The following is a 27,999-nucleotide window of genomic DNA, read 5'->3' as shown; positions in this document are numbered from 1 at the left end:
TTGTTCTTTTGGGATTCCTAACAAATTTCTCTTAAACGTTCTGGAAGATTCTGGTGTCTACTACCTTACTACTGATCCTCTTGAGTCCAAATAAGGGATGATATGCGACGTTAAAAATCTATTACTCTGTTCTAGGTGTTGTTTGGGGTGATGAGCCATTTTTTTCCCTCCTCCAAATAACATCCTTCAGCCAATTTCTCCATGGGTTGCTGATTGACCGGATGCTTCTACATTAAATCCTGTTTCTTTATCATTCCTTTTACTCTTTTGATTCATGGGAAATCATGCCATATTCTTGCTTTTTTAAAATTATTTTTTAATTTTTTTATTTAATTTAACCGCGTGTGTTTCAGGGTGGTGGTGTTGGAGAGCCGGCCGACGGACAACCCCACAGCCCACAGCAACCTCTACATCCTGGCGGGTCACGAGAACAGCTACTGAGTCCTCACAAAACATCGCCGCAGCGCCGTCTAAACACCCGACCGCTACCACAGACAAGGGAGCAACGAAACGAGCCGGTAGTCGCTTTCATCCCAGCACCGCAGCTTAACCCCCTCGCCCGCCTGCTTGGTAACGTGACCGGGAGACTAGGAGAATTTGTGAATGCAGATGTTTGCACCCTTTTAAACTGCATCCGTGTGTGTGTGTGTGTATGTGAAAGGTGTTAGTTAGTTCAGGGAGAGGACGGGAAGGGGCTTCTCTTGGATTTGTTTATGTCAAAGCAGAGTCTAAACACTCGGCGTGAAGACGCAGCTTCTAACCTTTCCCTGCAAGACTGCACATGGAGTATAGAAACATCTAGAAAACACACCAATGCTACACTAGTTCTACTTGTAATACTACTGCTGTTTGTGCCGAAGCTTCATAGAAGGGCCATTATGCCCCAGAAATTCACCCCTGACCCCTTTTTTTCTTTCCTCCTCCATTTCTTTTGTTTTAACTGTCTCTTTTATTTATTGTGGCATGGCGTAACTTTATTATCATTTGTCGTAAAATGTTTGTTTTAAAGACCCCCCCCCAACCCCCCCAAAAAAAACTTTAAAAAAAAGAGACCAGACAAAAATCTTTTTTTTTTTTTTTCCCACTTTTGCTAAGGATAAATCCCCAGTACCCGTCACTACACCACGCAAGTGCTTATTAAACCTTTATTTAATTCTTTGTAAATACATTTTTTTTAAATGGCAAAGTCGAACACTAAAAGAAAAGGTCTGGTTGGTTGTGTATATACGTGTCAATAGCTGCTCTGTCGAACCGTGGAGACATAAAGAGGAGTCACAGATTCTCAAATTTCTTGTTTTTTTTTTTTGTTTGTTTTGTTTTTAACGTGTGGCAAGGTTCGGTTCTCTTCAGGTGGACGGCTTCAGTAATCGGACATTTCCCCGCAAAGAGATCCCGACAAACACACGCAGGATGCGGATGCTCGTTTTCATCCTGCATACATCATTTCCTGCCTCATCACTTGGAGCTCTGCCCCCTTTCAGTTTTTAACGCTGTTTTATTCAGAATTATTTGTCCTTTTTTTATGTTTGTTTTATTATTATTTCCTTTTATTGAACCACTGGTATTTGAAATTTGCACAACGAGACGAAATGTGTTTCATAAACAAATGTGATGTCATGGTAGTGTGTGTGTATGCACAGTGTTTGCCTGTAGATGCAGAGTATGAGCGTGGAAGTGTGTGGTGTGCTGGTCTGGTTATCTGGCTGAGGTCACTTTGAAGGAGCAGCAACAAATAAATATAACCCAATAAATTAATAATTTACACAGAAATAACTTAGTTGATCTCGTGAAGGGCAACTCGCATCACCGACAACGAAATACGCCCCTCCTTTTTGAAATGACCAACCTACACCGTCAACACTCCAACGTGTCACGCCCGAAACCTCTTCTGTTATCGTCTGTAGCATCGCGGTTTCTGATAAAACTACCCACAGCTGAAGTCCACTCTACTATTTCCTCCCGGCTTACCCCATGAAGTCCGATAAACACACGTAAATTGACGTAACTTCAGATGTGTATTCACCTATAGGCATCGGCCGGCAACAAGTATTAAGGTGTAGTTCATTTATTATTTTTTCAAGCTAACAGTCAGCTGGCTGAAGAAAGGCCTTTTCCTTGCTTAAGTACTAGTCTGTTAAAGATATTTCTGGTTACGAAAATATCTTTATATAGACATTCTATGGAATCTAAAGGAGCGCCATGTTTTCAACTCCATCCCTAGAGATTTAAAAATGCTGTAAAATGTTTAGCTTTGTGAAATTCTAATCCTCATCTCTGTCCAGAGAGGCACGCATGACGAGACGTAAAAACCCCTTCGTTTAGCTAATAAATCACTTCCTGCCTCGACAAAGCAGCTGGAAGACCTCTGCTGCCCCCTGCTGGTGTATTTCTGAGGCTTACCGCTCCTCATTGCCGATGAAACTTGCTGTTTCAAACTTTGGGAGGAGAAATTCTGCACGGACGTCATCTATGCTGGCAACTAAATACGAATATGGTTAGAAATAACAACTACAGAGTGAAAATTGTCTTTTTCTAGTAGCAGACAAAATATATTTTAAAAAGCTAGAAGTTAAAGTAGATTATTTTAAAATCCTATAAAAAGAAAAGCCCCCAAAATGAGAGAAAATCTATCTTTGCCTGGACATGTGGGATTTTTTTATTAAAGGAAACTTTCCTCAAGTTCCATTTAAACACACTATTCGGAGAGCTTCTTATTTTGACAGTTTTTTTTCCTTAAAATTCATAAACTGGAGACACTCATTGAAGAGACAGATGCCAAACTTATTCTAAATCAAATTTTAAGCTTCAGTTTAATTTACAAAGTTCCTTTTACACTTAAAACCATACATAAAAAAGCAAACAATAAAAAAATGATTAACATTGGGGTTTCTTTTTTGTCAGACGAGATATGTATATATATATATATATTTTTTAAATATATCGCTTAAACATGTTCTTAAACCTTGTGGCCATATTTAGATAGTCTACCTCGTGATTTATCTTAGATTTCAACAGAAATAAAAAGTCCAATCTCAGCTGGTTTGTGTTGAACAAATCATGTCTAAATCTCTTTAAATTCTCAAAGAGCTCACAGCACCTACATATTGTCTCGTAATTTTCTTTTTCTTTTCTTTTTTTTTTTGTCTGAATTTATTTCGGTGCACCTGATTTTCTTTTTAGAATCGCTTGTGGATTTTCTTGACCAAACTGTTTCGGTTGCTTCATGTTGTTTGTTTTTTCTTTTTGTGACTTTTAACCGTAACAGACACGGGAAAATGTCCATCAAGAGTTCATGTTCGATTACATGCCGTTTCCTGGCTTCCTCCCTCTTATGAACGACTCGATAAATGCTGAGACCAGGTGAAATCTTCAAACAGCATCTGCTCAACTTGAGTCAAGTATCCTGTAGAATTGATCTGCTTTTAAAGATGTTTTGCGTACCAGATGTGTGAATTTTCTGGATGAAAAAAGATCTAAGTGGCATAAATATCATCGCCTGGGGATTTCGTTCTTTGGAAGCGTTACCTGTCTGCTGCTCATTAGCTGATCAGTGTTAAGTATTTCAAGTTTTTCCCCAAACGCCGTGTGATCCTCGTCTCCTTTCCGATGTTGAGCAAAAAAAAAAAAAAACACAGCAGGTGACGTCTCCTCTGTTGCCGTCGCATCACTTCTTGTTTTTGTTTTGTTTTCATAATGCAATGCAAACGTTATAAAGTGTAAATAGTGTAAAATAAAAATGGGTTTGTTTTACATACTGTATAATTGCCTATATTTTGTTTCAGAAGTGTAACAGATTTATGAGATGACAGGTTAACACATTAAAAAGAAGGAACTGAAGCTTCCGGGTGTCTTGTGCTTTGTTCATTTGCGCTGCCTTAAAATACTGCAGAAGTATTTGTGCGTTTTAACATTTTGAACACAGCAATGTGTTATCAGGGATAAAGTTGCCCACACTTTTGAGATTTTTTTTTTATTATTTGTTTGCTTAACTTAAAACTTTTTTTCTTTTTTTGTTGTTGTTTACAGTCACTTGTATACCACATTAAATCCTGCTAAAATACATTAAAGTTTATGGTTATAACGAAACAAAGTAGGCAAAAGTTCAAGGATTATGAAAACATTTGTTTTCTGAAATCTGAAGAGTTTCAGGTTGCAAAGTGTTAATAGATGTTAGCATCTTTTAGTGTTACAATAATTCAGAGACCAGCTGATACACCAGAAAAATAGCCAGTGAAAACTTTGATGGAGGTTATTTCTCTCAAGATAAATCTAGTGCAGGAAAAACACAAAGAACATTGTAATTTCTACATGGTGTATTTAAATAAGCATTGTAAGCCCATACAAACATAAACATTGTATCTGTTACAACGGCATTACAATGTAACAGATACAATGTATCTGTTACATTGTATAAGTATATTGCGGAAGTATATTGCGGTAATTCTGAATATAGCGTAACTAAGATGAACAGAGGAGTCATGTCTGGAATTTATAGTCTTGAGTAAAAAAGAAAAAAACAACTTATTGATTAAAAGGCTGAAACTGGCATGAATGGGTTAGTTGGACAAAAAGAAAAGCAACAAAAGAAAATTGTAATTGATTACAATCGTGGGATGAAAGCGCAAGCTGACTGAAGGCAAATTTACATCTTGTCATTTTGACGCTATTAAATCAATCTTCAATGTTGCAAAGAATTTAAAACTGTTGAATTTAGCATATTTTGTGGTTTTGTTTAAATAATAAAAATACAGCTGGTATTTGAACTAGTGCTTTCCTTCAGTTTGAAGGCTTGGGGGTAGGACAGAAGAAAAAAAAAACACGTTTCAATTTGTGGAAAGTTGCTGCGTAGCTCATACAATGTTTTTTTACAAAACGGTGAAATACCCACTAAGCAGAAATTATACAGCTGTGCCGCGGTTTATCTCCAGGTGAACCAGTTTGGGAGTTTTCATTGACGTTTCATGTTCACCGTTTTGATTTTCTGGTGTCTTTTCTCCTCCCTTCTCCTTCTTCTCATCAGCAGTCCTGTTTGGAAGACAAAACATAAAAAAAGCTTAAGAAAATATCTTCTATCAGGTGCTCATGATGACTATTTATTTATACTTTCACTGACATTATTTGTCCTGTCTTGACATCTTTTCTAATATTTGTTTTGTCCTTTTAAAACTCACGCAGTACAGAGTGTATCGGTGGCAAATAACCATGCCTACTTCTTTTTGAAGAGCTTCTTGAATGAGCTCCTGAAGCCTCCCTTGTCCTTGCGACTCCTCTCGCTGAAGGGGGTGTGATTATTTTCCTCTGCTGTGCTCCTCCACTTTGACTCGTCAGCCCATGACTGGATGCCTGAGTCCTGCTCAGGTTAAAAACAAGGATTTATTTAGTTTATTCACTCAAAAAAAAAAAATGCACATGAAGACAAAAACAGATTCTAGTTTTTTCTTTTAAACCACCATTGATATCAAAATGTCATCATTCGGTTACCCTGGTCCGTGACATTATGGCTTACTCCTTTGTGGCTGAGTTACTGTCATTCAATTCTGTGATTTCCTGAGAGCAGCCATTTCTTTTACAATTGTTTGTAAGACTATCTGCTAAGCCACGAAAATGATTGGAACACTCTGATTTGGAGGGGTGAACGGTATTGGCAGTATTGTGTAGCGCTCCCCCCCCCCCCTACCCTTTTTTCTCTTGCCTGCCCAGGGTTTTGCCACCCTGGATAGAAAGTGATTTCATTCATATCAAAAATCACACCTGACTGCACTTGAATTTGCTCACTTATATTTCTTGTGATACCCACAATATTGAGCAGTCCGTGAAGATCTGAACTCTGTTTGTCCGTGTTCGCCAGGGGACTGTGGACTTTATGCGACGGGGTGGAACATTTACTGCCCTTACTGCCCTGACGCTCCAGCTTGGCATGGCTGCCCAGTCCCACTCTCTGGAGGTGGTCTGAAAGTGGTCCCACATCCAGACCACTCACTGTGTTCTCCATCTGCAGGCCATTCAGTGACTTTACAGCAGAGAAGAAGCAAAAAGTTTATTTATGGGGATGTGCATGTTGACCGAAAAATCTATCTACTTAGATGCACTCACCTTACTCTTATGCTGGCTGGCTTGAAGTGGCCGATGGAGATTGTGTCTTGTTATTACAGCTTCATCTGGTGACACACAACCCCGGTTGGGCAGTTTGCTGTAACCATTACCTGGGCTTCCTCCGTTGCCAAAGACATCTCTGTTTGTCGGCACATTGGTTGCCACCGCATGATGGGATCCCTGGGGGACTTTGGGGCATTTCACAAAGGCGATGTCGATGGAGGAGTCCGAGGACCCTGATGAACAGTGGTCGAACAGAGATGTGTCATGAAGGGAGACTCCATCTTCGTCATAGAGACTCTCCATCCCTGGAGGGTCGGGAGGAAGGAGGAACTCCCCGAGGGCATCAGCCAGAGCCGAGCCAGGCTGAACCTGACGAAATTCAGCCGGTCTGGTGGGCACCTGATTGTGCTGACGTGACCTCTCGGACATCTCGCTTTCTGGGATACTGCCAAGACCTAGAGGCCAAATGTTGGTCAATCAGCTATGTGAGACAAAGAAAACATATTTGACCGGACGTCAACTTCTCTCAATTTATTTCATCTTGCTTAACAGAACTAAGTTGAACTAAGCAGACTAAGTTGACCAGACACAATAGCCAGCAGCTCTTTGGACCACATACCCGTTTGTTTTGGATTCCGGGAGTCCAGATTGTGGCCGAAGAACGGCACCTGGGATGGCCACTCTGTGTTATAGCAGTGACTCTGTGCATCTTGACTGTGAGCCCAATCCTGGAAGCGGTGGGACTGAATCTGCTCCAGGAGACACTGCTTCCGGCGCTTCACCATGTTAGCATGTTCCCTGTTGAGGAGAAAAGGTAATTAAAACTTGCTTGAAGGATTAGCCAGAGATCTGGAACAGGCAGCACGCTTGTAATCTGCCATCATCACAAAAGAATGAAAAACAAAGCAGCTGTGAAACACTCACAGTATTGAATTACTGCCAGGATAAGGTGAACCAATGTTGTTAGTTTGAATCCCTCCCTCCACCGTTTTTAACAGCTGCTTCATGTTGGGCCTGCTGGTGGAGCGGAGCAGATTGGACAAACGGATGTAAACCTTTATTTTTAAAGGTAATAAATTAAACGTATCTACCTGGCAGTGACGGTTCTTGCATAAAATGTGCCCCGGGTGAATCCGTCCTTCTCATCCATCCATACGTGGGTGGATGGATGGATGGATTTGAGATTTAAGATTCAAGCAACATAAAAATAAGCAAGTAAAAATATAAATAAGAGTTAGTTCTATTTTTACTCTATTTTGACAAGTTTTGAAAAGACTTTTTTTATTATTATCGTCGATTGTTTTTCACAAATAGAATAAAAGGCATCACAAATGCGGAACTGTATTTATGATCATTGGTGTTTTATGTAGAAAAACCATTTCAGATTTAAACGAATCAAGTATTTAACATTTTGAAATGTAATGTTTTAGAAGAAATGCAGTTCAGATTCCTAATAATAATAATAGTAAATACCAACATCAAGTTTAATGTTTCAGCTGTGGTGTACCGTCATGTTTTTTTTGTCTGGAGCTCAGCTGACTGATTACCCCACCGCATGTGGCTGTGACGCCCTGGGTCGGGAGCCATAATCCCCTATCTTCCACTGGATGTGTCGATGCTTTGTGCCGGGCGTTTGCTCTGACCTCTGCACCTCCTTGCGGTTGAGCAGCAGGAGCTCCTGGTTGTGCTGAAGGAGGTGGTGGTACTGCGCTGTGAAGGACCTGAACTGCTGGACGCAGACCAGCAGCAGGTAGTAGTCTGGGTGATCTGCCTCTGTCTGTCTGAGCAGGCCCTACAAATGCATATATATATATATACACATAAACATTTTAATCATTCAAACATGCAAAAGGGAAAATTCAGTCCGAACCAAATGATGAAAACACACATTTAAACCAGATTTTGCTTAGTTTATTTCAGTTATGTTGCAGTGGATTAATAGTTAGGTAATGGGTAAAGTGAACGATGCAGATCAATTATACACATTTATAAAACAAGCAGGGGTGCACAAGTGTAAAAATGCCAAAAAATTATGTTTCTTTTTCATTCTTTTATTAATATCCTTTTGCCACAAAAATACTGACTTTATTTTGATGTGACCATGTTCCTGTTAAAACACTCGAGGATCCATTTCCTGTTCTCTGACGGAGGCCACCAGATTTTTACTCAAACATCCTTTAACTCACCTTTAGTCAGACCAGAGCACCAAGTTCCAGTTAAACTTGCAGTGGATTTTCGCAAGTTTATCTTTTTGACAGTAAGTCTTAGCTGCAGATCTCACTCTGCGATCCAAGGAGATTTTATTTGTTTCCTGTAACATTCCTGCATTTTGGCAGGAAATATACGGGTTGTCAATTCTGGTACAGTTCCAGTTTGTTTAAACTAAATTATTGCCTCAGATGCAGTTTTTTGGAGGAGTCACTGCTCATGAAGAGCTACACGTATCAGTGTTATTGAAATGATATGCTCTCTCTTGTCATACCCATTCTGAAGTGTGTCTAGGAAAAATGGAACTGTGTGTCACATTATATTTAGGGAGCACATGGTTCCACCTAAAGAAGCAAAGTAAAGATTTTTCTTTTCCAAAATGTTGGGCTAGTTTTTGTGAGGAAAAAACCCAATTTTCTCTATTGTAGGATATTTTCCCCCCACTTTATGAATATACCTAAATTAAACTGAGACAATTTTCTGCATTTTTAGTATAAGACTAATTTAACTTCCGTATTTTCCGCACTATAAGGCGCACCTTCAATGAATGGCCTATTTAAAACTTTTTTCATATAAAAGGCATAGAATAGACGCTACAGTAGAGGCTGGAGTTACGTTATGCATCCACTAGATGGAGATGCACTAAAGGATGAATGTCTAAAGCCACTTTGTTTACATAAAGAATGTTAACAAAACAGTCCGACTCTGGTCGGCGAGGAGAGCCTTCCGCGACTGGGCCGGGGCGTGGGCGGACGCACAGCATATTTGTGGAGAAAGTGGTGCTAAATGACATGCAGACGACCTGATTCTAGACGGTCAGTAGGTCAGTCAAACTTTATTAACAAACCAGAGTTCTGACAACTATCCCAGCATGCACCGCAAGCTTCTTCTTCTACGGGGGAAAATGAAGTCGGCGGCTGCTTACCGTAGTTGCTAGACCTGTTGTGGCTCAATATTGGTTCATATATAAGGCGCACCGGATTATAAGGCGCACTGTCGGCTTTTGAGGAAATTGAAGGTTTTAAGGTGCGCCTTATAGTGCGGAAAATACGGTTAAATGAACTAACATTGTAGATCCCACCTGTAACAGCAGCAGATATTCTGGGATCCTCTGGACTGGCTGGAGGAGCAGGGTGTAAAGCGAAGGTCTGGATTCATCCCCCAGAACATCACACTGACGGTGGCAGGAAACGGCCAACCAGGACAGGAAGAAAACAAGTTAGTGTTTCACATAATTCAAACACTTCGGAAGCATTCAAAGGTGGTTTAATTTTTTTTTCCTAATCTTACATCCACAAAAGCAGCGGACTTCATGGAGCTGGATGCCAGCATGGTGACAACGGACAGACAATCTGGAAGCTCTTTCAGGTAGGAGATGTAGAAGTCCAGGAAATCACTCTGAGCGGAGAAAATGTTTTCATTTGTTCAACTCGTGATTTTTACCCCCTTCTGCCACACCTTCTTTGGTTGTAAACTGCTAGAAATGTTGCTTTTCCATCACATAACATTTTGTTAAAAATATTCTGAAAAAGAATAATTTTACCATGAGAAGCCTTAATTAATTCTGCCAATCCAGGTGATCAACAACAGAAAAATCATCAAAAGTGAGGAGCGTGCGTAAGCCACGAATGAAAATTAATCAGAGATGCAGTTGAGAGGCCCACGGCAACACTGGACCGAAGCATGTTCATGTGTACAAGTGGACCAGTCAAAGTAATAAAACAAATTCAATGGAGAATTAGAGTATCGTTCTGTCTCTAGATTTTCAAAGATGATGACAACACACCCCTACAGACTAGCAGCTGTACCGAGCCTGAACACAAAGGCATGCCACGCCTTTAAGATCATCTGACCGTTTTAAATTTGAACTTATTTCATGATGACTTTTTTTTCCTTTCTAAAGCTACATATTAGAAGATTAAAATTATGGTTCTGGATTTTATGTTTTTTTTTAAAAAAGTTACTAAGTAGCAAATATTCTTTGAGAAAGCTTATTAGTGAAACATTTTTACATTTTTTCCCCATTTATGGAAGAAGCTGATTTACGTTGGTCCATCACAAACCATTCCAGTGAAATACATTGTTTTTTGTTGTGATGTGACAAAATGAGGAGAATTAGTTACTAAAGCTTTTTGCGTGGCACTACAAGGAGATCTACTAAAACAACACACACCAGGTCAGACTTCTCTTAAAAACAAATAAGTAACAAATAACGTTTTTCCACATTATTCTGCAGATTACCTCTTTGCTGGTGAGCCTCATGAACACATCTCCCATGATGCCTTGCCACTGACACCTGAGCACGCGCTCCTGCAGAGTATGAAGGAGCTCCAGGTGCTGCTGGATCAGAAACCTTAAGGAGCTGGGGAAAGGACTGCAAGCAGAAGGGAAAAACACGGGGAATATTTCAAAGAATAACAGTTTTCTTGAAATGTGATCATTCAGAAATACGTGAGGTTAAAGTCATTTAGAAAATCTGGCGTGGCCCAGACATCCGTCTTCATCGACGTCCAGGAGCTCCTTACAGACCGAGGCGGGAACAGGCTTTCTTTTCAGCAGCTCGCGCGACAAACAGCAACAGGTTAAGCAGGTCAAAGCGAAAGCAGCAGTTTTTAAACACAATTTGTCCAAATCCAGCAGTGACTGCATTTCATTGGGTCTTCTCCTCATTGGTAGCACGTGTGTGCTGCAGCAATTACAATAACGAGCTCTGTCTCGGTAGTGTTTATGACCTTCTTTTATTTGATTTATTTATTTCCTGTTGTTCCATCACCGTAAGCCTTTAAATTAGCTCAGAGGGCCAGTTTGGGAATGTGATGTTTGAAATGTGGCTGGACTGAAGCGTCTGTCAACAAAACATGGCTTTTATTTTGTTAAATGTTAGATTCAGCCTCTTTATTTGGTAAGTGTCCCTTCCGTTAACGTTAAATTATTATTATTATTTTATTTTTTTTAATTTTTTTTTAGGAGTGTGCTACCGTTTGTCCTTCGTAGTCGGAGCTTCGGATCCGTTGAAGGAGATGTTGGCCTTCAGTAGCAGAGACAGATGGGACACGTAGATTCTCTCCGACTCCAGCAGCTCCAGCGCGGCCCGTTGTCGCTTATCTGCACGTATAAAAACACAACATCCAACACAAACTGTTTAGTCACTTTTACTCTGTAACCTCGAGGGCTTGTTCCGTTTCAGAACGATGCTACTCAAGATTCCCAAGAAAGAAGTCTAAAAATACCAAATACATGGTGAAATTATTTGAAAGAATCTCCCCATTTTGGTGAAAAAAAAAAATGTATTTAAAATGACTCAATAGCAGCAGCAACTTTCATTAAGTTTGGATTTAATGACATATACTTTACTTACTTTTACACTGATGTTAGTTACAAACAAATCCGCTTGGTTCTTAGATGATTATTTAGTTTATCACTACCTTTTTAGTTAATTTAATCACTAATTGTACACATTACCAAATTGTAAAATTGTTTCATTATTATTTTAATTATTATTATTTCAGTTGCTATTATTGAAGTTATTTATTTATGTACTTTATTGAGTTTTACTTTATATATTTAACTGCATCCTTCAGATTTTATCAGACTTTTTTTTTTTTTTGCATTTTTTTAAATTTAGTTATAGGTAAACATTTTTAAATGGAAAGCTAAAAGCTATGGGCTTTAGTTTGAACTTTATTGAGCATTTATTCATTGTTATTCATGGTTTTTAAATGGCCATTTCTTGTATTTTTTTTTCTGTGGATAACACTTTGTTTTTCTGATTTGTATGTAAAAGCTGAAGAAAGATCTTAAAACAGGAACAGATGATTTCACCAACACCATTTTAATCTTACATTTTTTTGGTCACCAGTGCCACTGCTTATGACAGGCTAACTTGTTTGTGGTTGGTAACAGCTTGTAGAAGTTTTACAGATATTTTTCTTACTGTTTTTAGTCTTATTGTTGGAGGTTTCCATCTGGTCTCTGTTGTTCGTCTTCTCTCCCCATGACGGAGATTTCTGCTGCTGCTGAGCCTCCTGGTCAGAAGTGGAGGCTGTAACATGTAAACATGGGCATGAGTAAAAGGAAAATATACATATCTATGCAAAAATATGCCCCTCATGTCTTTATGGGTTGCTGAAAAAGAGCCAGACTTTATCTCTCCTGGCTTTTGTTGGGTGATTTTTATTTTTTGACATTTCTTTTAGTCCTTATAGCTCCACTTCCAGACCATTACAGTTTTTCTGTTCATTAAGCAACCGAACTCTAAAAATAACATTCCAGTTATATTTGACATAAAAAACAAATCACCAACTAAATTATTTTAAGAACTGCTTTTTTTTAAATTTTATAATATTCTGGACATTTGAGTACAAAACCTTTACCTCAAATTTGACCAATCATGAATCAACTCGAAGCTGAAGTTCAGTGACGTGATGAAGGCCTGTTTTACAACTTTGTCTAGTCATATTTACCAATATATATCAGTGCTTTAAAAAAAAAAAGCGTTGCCAATTTGTTTGACCCAGTTTCAAACCCTGAGCTACATAAATCTGGAGGCCAAACAGAACTGTAAAATTGGACTGTTTGGCATTTTAAAGAACATGTCTATGTAAATAAGTGCTTGTTATTCCTCTGTCAGTTACTCAAACTGTATGATATGAGAAACTGAAAATAAAAAGTCATTTTAAATGCAAATCTATGTCAAAAGGCCGTTATTTTCCAGAAAATTTTATTTTTCTGTTTTTATTTAATGAAGTAAAAAGTAGAATTTAAAAGCACAAACATTTTTTTAACTCAATTAATTATCAAACAGTTTTCATATTTTTTCCTGGAAGCATGATGCATTTCTCTGGTCCTGCTTCAGGTCTTTTCTCAAAAGCTAATGTTCATTTTAAAACATATCTTGGATAACAGTGGTCATCTGCTGTGCAGTTATTTTAGGCCTAACACTTCCACCAATTCCCTCCACTTTCCTTCTTTTGTTATTTCTTGCACAAACTGCATCTTTCTGTCAAGATTGAGTTACAAAAGACTGGAGCAAAAATAACAGAAAAATGAACCAAAGTCCAAAGACGACGGTTGAAAGGCCTCCAGAAAGTTTGAGGATCAAGACTACCAAGGATGGATGAACTATTGCACAGGCAAACAGACTCACTTTGTGTAGACGTGTTGCTCCTCTGCGGAGACTCGCCCTGAGGCGGAGTCGGGAAAAAGCTCTGGTAAACGCTGAGCTCTGATTGGCTGGGTGTGCAGATGTGCTCGTCCCCGGACGATGCCAGCACGTCTGACCTGGAGCTCTTCCTGCTGCTGGACCTTGTAGGACAGCATTAGCGTAGAAGGTCAGGGTTAGATGAAAGAATGACAGGAAAATGGTCTCCACATGAATCAAGAGGTACATTACGTCGTTGCACCCTGACCTGTGTGGAAGGGGGATTATATCCTTGTTGCTTTCGATCTGCAGCAGCTCCATCCTCCTCTGCGCCTCCCTTTGTCTGTTGGACATATCTCTAATGTGGAACAACGCCACATTCAGCTCCTCCTGTGAACAGATGTCATGTAGAAATGTGACTGGCCCGATTGCTGTAGACTAATTATGTGTTCTGTAGATTGAAAGTGGAATGAAAATCTGCAGCAGATAGCAGGACTGGTTACTGGCTTTTTATATGACCACAACAAAGAAGATCATAACAATTATTATTTATTAATCTGAGTTTGATTGTTTTGCATATATTGTTGCTTATATTTATTGTGCATCCTCCCGCCCCTTTTTTTATCTGGTTCTTATTCTATTTTATTCTTTTGCTCTTCTTTTATTCTTTTTATATCCTTTTATCCAGCTGGTTTCTGTTTGTGACTTAATATGCATCATAATTTCGTTCTGCAGGGCATCTCTGATGTTATGTTGAGTGACAATAAGGATAATCTGAATCCAATTGCCTTCAGTATCATCTAATCAGTAAATTGAGTGTAATTTCATCTCAGTATAATCCCAGATGTTCTGTGAAGGTCTGTTAGGGAACATTAGTGAACAATCAGCTCTATTACGACCAAAGTGTGAAGCAAACAGGCGATGGAGTTTACTAATGAGTAGAGATGTCTAAATATTGATCCGGTCCATATTGCCAATACTTATACCAATGCTTATTTAAGTTTGATACATCATCAAACTTCTGATATCTTTACGTTTTTTGTGTTTTTCCTGTCAAAATTCTTTCCTATGTTATGTTTTGTGTTGGCCTATAATATGAAATTCAAATGAAATGCATTAAAGTTTGTGGCTGTAACATCACAAGAGGTGATAAAGTTAAAGAGGTCTTAGTAATACTCCTCTAAATCTGGTTCCCGACTCTCCCCTCGTGGTGGACGGACGGATAACTGTACTTTCTTTGGGAAAGTATTGCATTGGAGGCCAAAACATGTATACTCACGCGTTAAACCCCTCCCACAGTTTTAGCCTGACGAGCAGGAAGAGCGAGGCAGATGCTATGGCTGGACAACCGGAAAGTAACAGTAGTGAACCGTCATTTTCCCACGAAGAAGAAAAAAACAAAACGCACGAGCAGGGAACGCGTACCGGGTGAAATGCTCGTGCGGGCTCCACTCGACCCTTTTTATGACTGCGGGATGGTTTTAATCTTTGTACGAGTTTCAGACACACATTTCTGCCCTTTTTAATCTACAGCGTCAATCATTTTCACCCTGAACTGAATTAGTTTGCAGTTCGTGTTCTAAATCATGTTACAGAATCCTGCGTTTCCAAAAATAGAACCTGCACATGTTTCTGTTTTACTCAGTCTTGCACCTTAAATGTGTTGAGCGAGTTCTTGAGGCCCATTATCTTATCATCCACTTCAGTCTGATGTGCTTGGAGCTTCTCCTCCAAAACGTGGTCCCTCTGACGCAGCTCGCCCAGCTCGGCCACGGCCGCGCGGAGCCCCTCGCGCAGCTCCACCATCAGGCCCTGCACCTATGGAGAAAGGTCAACGTCATCTTCCCTGGATCAGGTTAAAGGAAGAGTCACAGTAACACAAGCAAAAGTAGTAACGATTAGTAATTAAATCAAGTGTCTGTATGTATAAATAATGGAAAAGTTCTTATTCTGTGATTAAACTTTATTAACTAACAACAGTTCAGTAAATATAAAACACTTTTTTTCAAGCACTCTGCATAAAAGTGGAAGTGGTATGGTGATGTAAGTAATGTGGCCTTCGGCTCAGAGCGTAACAACCTGGGGGCGTGCCACCAGGCAGGAAAAATGGAAGGTTTTCTAAACATAGTGGCAAAATATAAAGTAAGCAACAGTGTTTCTTTCTTCCTGACGACACCCCTTCCACTCTTCCTCACACTCAACTCGCCTACTTTGCTGAGATTCTTCAAAACCTGCCATGAGAGGGGCTTAGCTTTCACAGGGGGGTTAGTTGCACTTTAAGAACTGACTTTTAACACCTGTGAGCACATCATGAGCTGATACCATAGAAGTTGGTGTCTGATTCAAAGCACAATACTTGAAGATTAATTAAATTAAAGACCTGATATCTTATTTTTACACTACTGAGAGGAGCTATAGATTGACCAGGAATTGAAACAGCCCAGAAATGATTCTGCCTTCTTGACAAATTCTTTACAGCAGTTTGTGAAGCATGTTTACTATCAGTGAGAAATGTGAGCTCCTAGTTTTTTATCAGATTATTTATTTGAAATCAACGGTGTTAGTTCCTGACATCTCCGTTACTTTATAAATCGTGTGTGTGTTAGGCAGGCTGCCCTATGGCAGTGATACATGTAAGAGCCGCCACTGGTCCCAGTGATTTGAAAAATTTTTTTGATTTGATGACCAGTTGTTTAGTTTTTATGGTTCTATTTTGTCAAATATAGTCTAAGTGTTTTTGATGGCTTTGAAAAAATAGTGTTTGTTTATTTCACAATTCACAGCGTCTGTAACCACGTAACTGTGTCTGCTAGAGTTTGGTGGAGTTTCCCTCTGGAGTGTACGGGTCATTCAGATTTTGTCTGTTCTCATTCAGGCTTTCCAGTGAAGAACTTTAAGTATGAACAGCCTTCCTTCATTTAAAGCAGACGTTTCCTACACTAATCCTATATCAGCACCAGCCTCTGTCCACTTGGGTCTTCTCCTGTGGTTCCATTCTTAGTTTTCTCATGTGTCACTGATTGAATTTATTTGGTGGGGATAAGTGAATCAGCTCATGGGAACATTACGTGGACCAGGCAGCTCTCTTTCCTTCCTTCCTTCTATCTTTTCATCTCTCTGTGTTGTTCTTGCTCTCAGTCATGTGAAAGGCATCAGGCAGGAAGCTCAATAGAGCGTCTGTCCTGCTTGCTTTTGGTTCTTCCTTCTGAGAGTTGACACTGATCTCTTACATCCCAATACCTGGAGGCAGAAGATCGGATGAGATTTCAGGAAATTCTCCATATATCTCCCTTTGTGTTTTTATCTTTGACTAACATTAAGTTTAGCTTCTCTATATTGGCAGAACCCATAAACACTAGCCAGTATGCCTCAGTTCATTCTTCCTTCCACTTTAGTGTAAAGACAACAAAGTTTTTTTTCCCTACTTTGTGGTTGGTGACTAAGTCATAGATTAATGGTTTTATGACATGAAAGTCCCACATAGATTGTGTTTTCTTTAAAAATTACGTGAATTATATGAATTTTCTTTCCCTTCTGTTTTTATCCTCCGGACTACCAGGAAAAAAAAAAATTGTCCAATCACCATTTTTTTTAATTCCACATTCTTTGTAAGGTAATTGGAATACTGAAAACATTTTTTTGGGAAAAAAAAGTTTTTATTTTTGAAATATGATGTGTCCACTGCAGTGGACATCGAAACCCCATACATTTGAAATTGAAACTTGATGGCAACCAGTTTTTTCCCAAAGAAAACATCCAAACATCAACTTAAGAATGAATTTCACATTGACAAAACTGAGCACTGTTGTCTAGTAAGAAGGTTCTGGGTTCGATTCCCGGCCAGGGGTCTTTCTGCATGGAGTTTGCATGTTCTCCCTGTGCATGCGTGGGTTTTCTCCGGGTTCTCCGGCTTCCTCCCACAGTCCAAAAACATGACTGTCAGGTTAATTGGCCTCTCCAAATTCGCCCTAGGTGTGAGTGTGCATGGTTGTTTATCTGTTTATCTCTGTGTTGCCCTGCGACAGATTGGCGACCTGTCCAGGGTGACCTCGCCTCTTGTGCGGTACATTAGCTGGAGATAGGCACCAGCAACCCTCCCAACCCCACTAAGGGACAATGGTGTACAGAAGATGGATGGATGGATGGATGGATGGATGGATGGATGGATGGATGGATGGATGGATGGATGGATGGATGGATCAGTGAGTGCGTGGAGGGATGAATTAATGACTGGGTGTGTGGATGTATGGATGGATGGATGAGGGGGTGGATGGATGGATTGATGGGTCGATGGATACAGAAAAAACAGAAAAATAATTACAAATGTCCACTACAGAGGACAATTTTTCAACTTTTAAATACTATGATAAAATACAGTCAAAATAATTTATAGAATGTTTTAATATGCTGCTAAGAGACTTATTAAAATATGCCAACAAAATTTTAAATCAAAATTTGCACAATACAATGTTTTATGCACTTACTTTGTCTCTCCCCATAAAATGTGCTTCTACTGATGAACGTCATTTTTATGAATGAGAAAAAAGAAGGTACAAAAGCCCCACACCTTCACATGTGGCATCATTGAAAAGCCCTAAATGTCCTCTGTAGATACCAAAAAAGAATTAATTCAGTAGAATGCAGGGGGTGGGAGATATTTAAGTTTTGAAATGTCCTCTACAGAGGACAAAAATGAACTACTGGTAGTCACGAGGATATAAAAATAAGATAAAAAAAAAAAACAGTTCAGCTATTCAATAACGTCACTACAGTTTCCAAGCTCTGAGCTGCAGGGCAAGAATGGCCACAGACTGACTTTTTTTGTTGCAACTTGTGACAAAAATGTTTGCTTTTCATGTACATATGGTCACCTCTGATAGGCTCAATTGTTTCCTGTCAGAAGATAAGTCCTCAGTCGACAAAAATAGAAATTTAACCAAGGTTTACTTTAACAGATTTTGAACCTCTTTTATTAGATAACACACAGTCAGTGATTATTTTAAAGCAACCTGAGGCTATGGTAAGCTTTAAAGAAATACTCTCCCTTCTGACTTGGGACACAACTATTTTTTCTTCACTTATTTACCTGAGAAATCTCCTGGGGACATTCCTCCACACCTTCTGTTGTATCTGCAAGAAGGAAAATAATGTAAATCGGCATCAAAATACCAAGAGTTGGAGGTGTAGCATGCAGTACTATTGACACCCGTCTGGACCAGAATTAATAATATGGTTAATGTGAACACAGGATCTTATTTTCTACTTTCTGGAAAAAAAAACAAACAAACATAAAATCTGAAATCTGAACTCTGCTTGGGATGTTGAAGAGTTCCCAGTGCCTGCATGGCTGCTGCAGGCATAAAAAGTGTTGACCACACCAACAACACATAAATTAAATCCAACTTAATGTTTTACTTCTCTGCATATACACACATAAGTACAGATACAAATGTATAAATTATATTTAAATATATTAAAAACAATATTAGTGGTGTAACATACCCAAAGGGAAAGGTATGTACATCTGCTTTAAAATCACGGTTTCTTTTGATATATTAATGAGTTCTATTAATGTATGTGTGTCCTCCTGTGTTAGTTTGCATGAAATAAAGTATTATGCTGCATTCAATACTTTAACACATTAGCACCTTTGAAAATAACATTCTGCCACATGTTAAATGTCATTTTCATTTAGCTGCAAGGTGGTTAATTTCATATAAAATCAAAAAAATAATCTGTTCATTAACTTATCAGTATTTAATGTGAAAATGATTTATTTGGTAATTACATCCATTTATTACCATAACTATAACATCAACAGTCAAAGAGACAAACTATAAATTTGACTGTTAGGCTTCGTCTTTAAGCCTATCTGCAACTTTTTACGTTAAATAGTCAAAAAGACGTTTTGGCCTCAGCGGATAGATTCGCTTATTATTAGGCAGCTGATGAAAACAGGAGACTCAGAATCACTTGAACAGTAGAGAATAAGACACGTTTGACATGTTTTTAAATGGATTTCTAAGCATGTGAATAAATTTGAAGTACATTTCCCTCAAAGTCCGCAGTATATGATAAAAAGTACTGTTTTGATTTAAGCAATGTATTACTCTGTTGGTGCCTGTGCATGCAGCTCAGTTCTCCATGAAGCACCAACCTTCTGAGATCACATTGATATTGTCCTTAAACAATCAATGAACTGATTGTTGGTCAGTGCCACACAGTAATCAACTACAACCGCAACAAATTTATCGCTTATTAAAACAGACCAACACATTTTGGATTGCTTGCCCTAGACCATGACGAATATTTTATCCCACAGAAGTTAAGAGTTTGCTTCAGCAGTCATGGGAAAGAGATTCAGAACCCTGACTGTTAGTCGGAGCACAAGTTTGTTGTTGATGTTTTTAATATGCCACTGATTAGTCAAAAAACATTTTCTTACTTCCAAGAAATGTGATCGTCAACGACGAGTCTGCAACTTCCTACTAAATCAAAAAGTGAAGGATTTTATGTCCACATGCAAATAATTTTTGAACGGATTGCCGCACAATGCTGCCGTTTGTGGCCTAAAATGCCACAGCACAGTTTGGGGCTACTGTCAAAACTGCAGAGGGTCATCTCAAATACGCATGACACACTACCATGCGTAATTGACTAAGCCCGCTGGCACAACATACTGCATGTCTCTGAGCGAGCTAAAGAAAGCGTAGCAAGTGTTCAACAATCAAGCCTTTCTGTCTGTGGGAACGCGGTGTGTCAAATTTCCTGTGGCGACTTGGGGTCGTGTGCTTCACTTCAGCTTCAGCTGCGGAAAATTGGCATCAAGATGTCGCAGTGTGCCATTGTCCTGAAACAACAATTTCAAATAAATATCTAAAAAAAAATTATTATTAATCCAAGTACGCAGGAACGTGTGATTTTATTTTATAGGAGCTGGTTTTTTGGGTTTTTTTTTTAAATGTTGAGATAAAAAAAAAAAGAAAAAGAAAAATCTTTTTTTTAAAGTGTCCTGGACAGGGATACAAATTAACTAAAAGATCAGCTACAACAATCGTAGCACACACAAACGTTTTCAGCTTTTGTGTTCAGATAAGTTAAGCAAAACATCTAAAGTCAGATTGCTCTTCCCGTAAGTCTTTAAAAAATCCTCAGCAAAATTCTTCTTTTTCATGTCAATGTCTATGAGACACAGTGAGTGTCTGTTTTTTTTTTCTTTTTCTGAAGTCTGTACAGACAACAAGAGGGGAATCTGTAAATGGTGTCAACTCGCTTGGCTTAGTTTTCTAATTGGAAGCATGAGATTTGATTCCTGTGAGTTTAAAACAAGTTTTATACCAATGAAATTTAATTGTACAACATTAAAAGCTGAGGAGTGAGAGCCAGCTCTACTGCAGATACTGAACTCTAAATAACACTATCATCAGCATTTAAGTGGAAAAATGAGTAAACATTACTGATATAGAGAATGAAATGAAGTGTTCCAATGACACATACCTGAGGGACACCATTTGCTGCAGTAAGTGAATCGGAAGTGAAGTGTGTTGGCAAAAGGTAATTATCAAAAGCTGCATGTGAGATGCCAAAGGCTTATAAGTCTCCTTTACTTGCAGTGAAGGTCATTTTGATCTTAGTTTTCAACATTATATTCATAAATTTATTTTTGGTAAGTTGAAACAGGAAAACTAATAAAAGCTCATTTTTATATAGAAATATCAAAAATGTTTTTCTCATAATCGTAATTTTGTAAAACAGCAAGAAGGAGCTTGATAACGGCCGACATGGCTAACACATGAAACGGAAAGAACAGGATCCTTTAGCTTGCAATAATTCATAAATGTTTTAAATCAGAAGATGCAAAATGGCCATAAGGCACAAAAAACAAGTCAAGCAAATTGACCTCTTGGTGACATGAAACGCTGACCCAGTTGCATATTGTATCTTCATGCTTCTTTAGTTCTGGGCTCCTGTTTTCATGAATTGGAACCTTTCCAAAGGATCCAGGATGTTTGTGTTTCATAGTTCTGCCCTACATTCAAAATCCGGCTATGATTGCATAAAGTTTCTACCATGTTGGACAAAAAAAAGCCTACAAGTTTGCTGTATTGTCTTGTTTTTCTTACAAACTGCAAATTCTTATAATACGTTTGTTTTGTTTCAATTATAAAGAAAAAATTAGAATATTGTCTTACATCCTCTTATCTCCAACAACACAAGAAAATAGTTTAGATGTTTTTAAATTTGCCTTTAATGCACTGGATTGAAAATGCAACATATGGAAATAAGTAGATGTCTCTCTTTGCAGCGTTGTGATTGGACACTCATTGCCCTCTAAATGGAGAAATATTTTGCCAACTTCACACCCTGACAAAAAAACGACATGTCAGACAACTCTCAAAGCAAGATTTAATAAATACTTAATATCTGAATAAAATGTTGTGTATTTTAGCAACTCTCAAATATGAGCAGCGTCTATAAATCCTAAACACAACATATTGTTTTTTGCCATATTACAGCTTTTGGCTTTGCTACTTTAAATGACCAAAGTTTTCATTTAAAGAAAAGAAAAAAATTCTTGTTACTTTACATTATTTCAACTTTCTAATTTGAAAAGATAATCTAATGAAACTTGATTTCTTTTTAGCGTATTAAGCTTCATGGCCTGAATAGTCCTTTATTTGAAGCCATGACGATTCAGTTATATGTATAACCAACCTGGGTTGTGAGAAGTTGCTACTGACGTGTTTATATAAGTTTCTACCTTCGGGCAGATCCTCAACCTTCTCCTCGGCTTCTGTCCCATCATTCTCCATCTTCAGGTAGTCCTTCTGAGCCCAGTCCAGCTCGGTTCAAGCGGTTGTGAGTTACCTTGTCCAGCTCCAAATCTGACTCCAGCCTGTTCCTCGCCAGTCTTCTTCTCTTCTGAGGAAGTCTATCATCTGCAGCGATCTCTCAGTTTCTCCTTACTGAAGCATGTGAGTCCTGTGATTCCCCATTCTGTACAAAAAGCTCCTTGTCTTCGGCCGGCTGAATGGATAGAGGGCAAGAAGATCAGAAGTGGAGAGGGAGACATTTGTTCATCATGCATTCGCAGACTGTGTAGCTATGTCATTAGACGTAAGGAGGCGTAACTGGCTGTTATTGAGGATGATTTACACAGAAGTGTATGGGACAAAAAGGAGGAGAGGTTATCACCGCGGCCTTGAGAAGTGCCAGTTGAAGGTTGGATTAGGCTGTTGTGTCGGAAGGATGATGGATGTGGTTGTAAGGCAAAGATCCGTCAACACATTCTGCTGAACCATGGAGGAAATTAAGTCCACCTGCTGCTTCCCAACATTAAGTTCAATGGCAATTGGGGCCCTGCACAGGACAGTGAGGGGAGCTGAACAGGTCATCAAAAACCGAACCAGCAGATTGATGATTAAAATGCAAACCAGCTACTGACCACTTATGTATTTCGCAGAAATGCACTCGTGTTTTTTTTTGTGTGTGTGTTTTATAATTTGCTAATCTGTTGAAGATGCCAATCAAACCCTGTCTTGTTTGATTTTATGTAATGGATCATACAATAAATTAGAGATAACCTGTTCTTTGTTTACCTTCTCTTCTGCTCAATCATCAGACTAATTATTGCGACTGCACAATTTGACTAAATGATATTTGCAGGGGCCTTCTAGAACTAGTTACACCTCTTAAAGATTTTGTCGTATTACCACCGAAACATGTACATATTTTAGTAGGATTTAATGTGATTGCTTTACAATCTCACAATGAAAATCTAGGATGTGTGTGTTTTTTTCCTTTACAAATAAAATCTGAAAGTGTTCAGGCCCCCTTGAGTCAACACTCAGTCGCGTTTTGCTGCTGTTCAAGTTGCAAGTCTTTTACAGTCTGTTTGTTCCTGTTTCTGAACCGTTGTGGTTGCCAGTTCGTCTTTGCAAAGAAAGTTTGGAGAATGTGTGAGCAGTGACTTTCAATTCTCGCCACAGATTCCTCATTTTATGTTCCTTGATGCTAACCACAGTATTGAAGCTCTGGCTCAAAGGTGACCCTTCTGTCTCAGTCATGCGTCCTGACATATGACATGATGCTGCCACCGCCATATTTCACAGTGGACATGGTGTGCTGCTTGCCATGATGTGCAGTGATAGTCACCCCTCTCCCCTTCCCACATAAGGTTACATAAGCGAAAAAGTTTAGTTTTGCTGTCACATGATGAAAATAAGTGGGAGCACATGGCTTGTGGTAAACTGTAACCATGACGTCTTACCAACTTCTCCAGTTAATACTCTGCTGCCCAGGACTTTCATATTACAAGATTTTAGATTGACCCTGGAGTTTAGATGTGAGATTATTTGCATGTGTTTGGTCATTGAATAACCAGTGAGAATTTCTTACCCTATAGCTGTCAGAAATCACCTCTCCACTTTTTTTCCATCGTGTTTCCGTCCGTCTCTGGTCTTATTTGCTGAATGTGTCTCCCTGATTTTTCCACCCCTTTCTCTGTGGTTTGGACAAAAAGGCCCTGAGACATCACAGCTGCTCCTCATCTTCACAAAAAAACCTGTGTTTTAAGGTCACGTAATTCCCAACATATCATTTGATTCTGCTGTTACATGAGTTTGCAAAAGAAGAATGCACTCTTCATTTATTTCTATACAAAAAAACAACAACAAAACAAACCAAAACTTGTGTTTCTTACCAGTAACTGAGTTCAGAGAAAATATCATGTGGATTTTGTGCCTGTGGAGCTGAAAAAAATTGATTTATTTTCAGTGAATGGAAATTTTAAAGTTCATCTGCAAGCAATCTCCTATTTAATGCTTTTTTTAAAAAACTAATTCTCATCATTCCATTTTTTTTGGATATGGAGAAAAAGACGTAAATACACCTTTTATATGTTTTTAGCTAAAAAGGATCCCATAAAGCAGAGGAAAGTGAATCATGTTGTGTCCCATGATGTTATAGTGCAATCCCTCTCAGATATAAGCTCGATAAAAGTGCATCACGAAGCACAGACTCACCAAATGCTCCTTTGTTTTTAACTGTAATTCACAGAAGCTCTCAAAAAGTGTTCCAAAAGTTTGTTGAACGTTGGTCTCTGAGTTTCTGAGATCAAATATAAATTTTTAGGTGGGGATACCAAAAGGTCACTTTGTCACATAGACAAATAAAACAAAAACATCAACAAAAAAACACAATTCCTACAAACATGGGGGTAGTGGCATCATGCTCTGAGTTGCTTTTCTCCACAAATAACTGGGATTGCTAGAAAGCTACACTTGACGTGGTATTGACTTTTTTAGCATCACATATATCCCAAACATGCAAGTGTCAGGCTAAGGGTATTTATACCAGGCTAATCATTTTTCTTTTGTCCAAAAGTATATGCTTCACATTAAAGGTGGGAGTAGTTTGAAAAACACTTTTTAACTTTTTGTTCTCGTTTCATACATCACAAAAAATTTTAATTTTAAAATGAGTGTGGATAGTTTTGAGTCCCACTGAATGTTCTATCTTAAGCTGTGCTGGGTTGTCACAGGAACAAAAGTCTTCCAACAGCATCATGACACTATACCTCAAGTAGAGTAATATGCATATTTTTACATGTTGTAATGTGATTCTTTCTCTCCGTATCTTGGGTCACATAAATTTTATTATAAAATGGTCAAATTCATCATGTGACTTGTCAAATTCTAATATGTTCTACCATGTTGGTGCACAATATGTGAGAGTTATAGTATAAATCTGTGTTGATATTCTGGCTTTTATGATAGTTGTAGGAAAAAATTGGATGTGGTAGATTGTTTATGCCTACTTTGCGGTTTGAATCCTCTGCTCTTCTTTGCCTCAGGCATACTGAGTTAGGCTTCCCATCATAACAAGAGTAGCCACATGATATGTTTATGCAACAGCCTCGCTGTGTGTCACACTTGCAGCATACAGCAGCATCCTACCACAGATGAAAATTTTATATCCCACTTCAAGGCCTGACTGTCATGCAAATACTTGATGTAAACACAGAGATAAAGGCGGGAAAAAAAGGGTCTGTGACATGCAGAGTATTATGAAAAAGTAATTTAATTTTATGGCAGTAGCAAACAGTATTACAAAATGAACAGTAAAGATGCAACATACTTTGTCAGGCTTCTTTGGCCAAGCAGTAGCTAGAGGGCATTTTCATAATTTGTGAGTAGGCAAGCAACAGTGTACAGTTGGTTGATAATCCCAAAAACGCCAAGGGGAATTTCAGAGTCAAACAATTTGTGCTCTTTGACCCGGCGAACAAGGCACTCCACGTGCACCCTAAGACGTGCTATGACCTCCGTCTTCCTCACTTCCCCCGCAGGCATCTGAGACCCGCCAGAGAGAAATTCTGGCCTGTAAACCTTGCAGGGTACGATGTCGTCAATAGGAAAGCCTCCGTCTACCATGACAGCCATCCCTGGTTTTAAGAGGGCCAGGAGACCAGATTCACACGTGATCTGCTTGTCACTGATGGACCCTGTGTGCAGTCTGGAGATGAATGTCACTGGCCCGTGAGGTGCAATCCCAATGAGCCCCTTGAGAGTGCAGTGGGATTTGTAAAAAGAAGACACCTCACTCTGGAGGAGAGGGGAAGATGGACACTGACACCTCAGCTAAATGCTGTCAATGATGACTGTAGTGTCAGGGTAGTCCTCGAAGTCTCTGGGTAGATTTTTGTGAATCTGATCCTCTGGTATCCAGATTCTAATTGAGCCGAGTACCATGAATAAAAAGTTGCTCCATGCTGTGATGATCTGGATGATTGAGGACTGATGGATGCCATACTGATCCGCAAGGTCCTGTTGCTTGGATCCAAGGGCAAGGAAGCTTAGGAACAGGAAGAACTCCTCAATGGGCTGTAGGGAATGCGTTGAGGGAGTGGTGTCGATGTTTTGTCGAACACTGATCATAGTTGGCAGAAACGGCTCAATCAATGCCCAGAAACGCATTAGGTGGTCATAAGATGCAAACCTGAAAAAAACCCCAACAAAACAGTTAACATTAAACTGAAGATTCTTTTCAAAGTATGTAGCGGCAATCAAAAACATCTAGTAAACCACATTACACTGTCTTCTCACTATATGCACCAACAATAATGCAAAAAAGTGAAGAACAGAAGTGGTATTTGTCCTGGCAAGTGTATTAAATTAGCCATTTTTGGACATTTTTATCTATATGCGCCATTTGAATTTCCTCAGGGTTTTTTCTTAGGTTCTTTTTTTTGCCCTTACTTATCTCATCATAAAAAGTTATTCCATCTAATAATTGCTTTAGAAGTTTCATTAAAGAACCCACCAAATATGTATTTACCCATTTAAAAGATTCATAAAGAAGAATGATCTATCAAAAATCTCAAATTGCTGGAACAATGGAGCCAAGTGGGACTATTCACTCTAACATGAGATTATTACCATTAAGCAGAAAAATTATTTATGTTTTGGGGTTCAAGAATTACGCTTTTTCCCCCCTGCTCTGGATTATTGTTCTGTGAATTTTTCATGTAAAGGTAAGACATGGAAAGAACATTTTGGGCTTTAATTTGACGGGCTGATTTTGTTCCAATTGCCCTTTGTTACTAGTATGGAATGATTTTGTGGTGCTTAACACACGTTGATTAAAAATGTAATTTAAAGAAAAATGTTGCAACTGGGAGCCTGCACCTTAGCATCTTCACATTTCCGAAACATTATTTGTCATATTTGCATACATAAGGTTGAGAAATAATAAAAAATAATAATAAAAAAAAAAAATAAAAAAAATATATATATATATATATATATATATATATATATATGGGAAAATTAAAACCCATTTTGTCCCTATTCTCAAGAATCACTGTTTTCCTATTTGATCAAATTTACAATATAAACACTAAGGACTTTTTATTTTTGTATAAAACTTTTGGATAAGTGTCCTAAATTGACTTAATACTCTTTATACTACAAACACATACATCAACGCACATATTTACCTTGTGAAGAATTGAATGTCCTTGTCGGACGAAGCAAAACGGTGAATGCCAAAACGCTGCTTCAGCATAAGGCTCCCAATCTGTTCCTGTGTTTGGTGGATTTCTTTCCTAAGAATATTATTTTCCGACACTAAATCCACCACTGCTGGTTCAGGAACTGAGGCATAATTATGTTCCTTAAGGACATCCACGGCTACTTTCTCCAAACTCCTCGGTTTTGGACATGGAAGAGAGTAATTGTTCCACTCAAATAATACTGGTACAGCTCCACATTTTAACCGCCGTCTTCCCATTTGTGATGCTGGCTCTTTGATATCCCGAAGTTTGAAATGCCGGCTACACACGCGAGTGTGAGCTTTAATTATCAAGTTTTCCCTGCGGACAGCCACTATCCACTGTTGCCTTAACTCCAAATTAGAAGGAAAATGGAAAAAACTAAGTACTCTATTATACCTACTAGTCATTGGGCAAAATGGCACACAACAGAACTCCGCTGCTGAACCTGTAGCCCGCAAATGTTTAAACTTTTGAGTTCTTTTCATGGTTTAGCTCTAGC

General features: G+C 38.7%; 2 protein-coding genes and 1 long non-coding RNA gene across 16 annotated transcripts in view; 1 reads left to right on the top strand and 2 right to left on the bottom strand.

Annotated features, from left to right (window-relative positions):
- LOC103476458 (mitogen-activated protein kinase kinase kinase kinase 3) overlaps window positions 1-3,837 on the top strand; it is a 51,027-nt gene extending 47,190 nt beyond the window's left edge. For all 12 annotated transcript variants that reach the window (XM_081616394.1, XM_008428826.3, XM_008428827.3 and 9 more), the window contains one exon: window positions 354-3,837. In XM_081616394.1, the coding sequence (XP_081472520.1) occupies window positions 354-441 (88 nt within the window). In that variant the 3' untranslated portion in view covers window positions 442-3,837. The remainder of the gene's footprint in view (window positions 1-353) is intronic.
- Window positions 3,838-4,295: 458 nt separating this feature from the next.
- Window positions 4,296-23,081, bottom strand: arhgef33 (Rho guanine nucleotide exchange factor (GEF) 33). Of its 3 annotated transcripts, none has more exons than XM_008428838.3 (17): window positions 22,206-23,081; window positions 18,531-18,574; window positions 15,098-15,262; window positions 13,713-13,834; window positions 13,451-13,608; window positions 12,239-12,346; window positions 11,283-11,409; window positions 10,546-10,678; window positions 9,595-9,702; window positions 9,386-9,478; window positions 7,740-7,888; window positions 7,021-7,110; window positions 6,716-6,894; window positions 6,094-6,551; window positions 5,798-6,010; window positions 5,211-5,350; window positions 4,296-5,025 (listed from the first exon to the last, which is right to left on the bottom strand). In XM_008428838.3, exons 1-17 carry the CDS (start codon window positions 22,255-22,257, stop codon window positions 4,899-4,901), a joined length of 2,466 nt encoding a protein of 821 aa, XP_008427060.1. In that variant the 5' UTR covers window positions 22,258-23,081; the 3' UTR covers window positions 4,296-4,898. The 3 variants fall into 3 exon arrangements, with proteins under 3 accessions (XP_008427060.1, XP_008427059.1, XP_008427061.1); XM_008428837.3 differs by having other exon boundaries at window positions 7,021-7,113; window positions 22,206-23,080; XM_008428839.3 differs by lacking the exon at window positions 7,021-7,110.
- A 2,426-nt stretch (window positions 23,082-25,507) lies between these two features.
- On the bottom strand, window positions 25,508-27,998 carry LOC103476460 (uncharacterized). The gene is made up of 2 exons (XR_535474.3): window positions 27,444-27,998; window positions 25,508-26,443 (listed from the first exon to the last, which is right to left on the bottom strand). It is a non-coding gene; the product is annotated as an uncharacterized LOC103476460 (long non-coding RNA).
- Window position 27,999: the final 1 nt, after the last annotated feature.

Source organism: Poecilia reticulata, chromosome 15, assembly GCF_904066995.2.
Source record: "Poecilia reticulata chromosome 15, P_reticulata-male-v2, whole genome shotgun sequence".
Taxonomy (NCBI): domain Eukaryota; kingdom Metazoa; phylum Chordata; class Actinopteri; order Cyprinodontiformes; family Poeciliidae; genus Poecilia; species Poecilia reticulata.
Note: the sequence above shows the minus strand (reverse complement) of the source record. Positions and strands in the feature narration are given on the sequence as shown.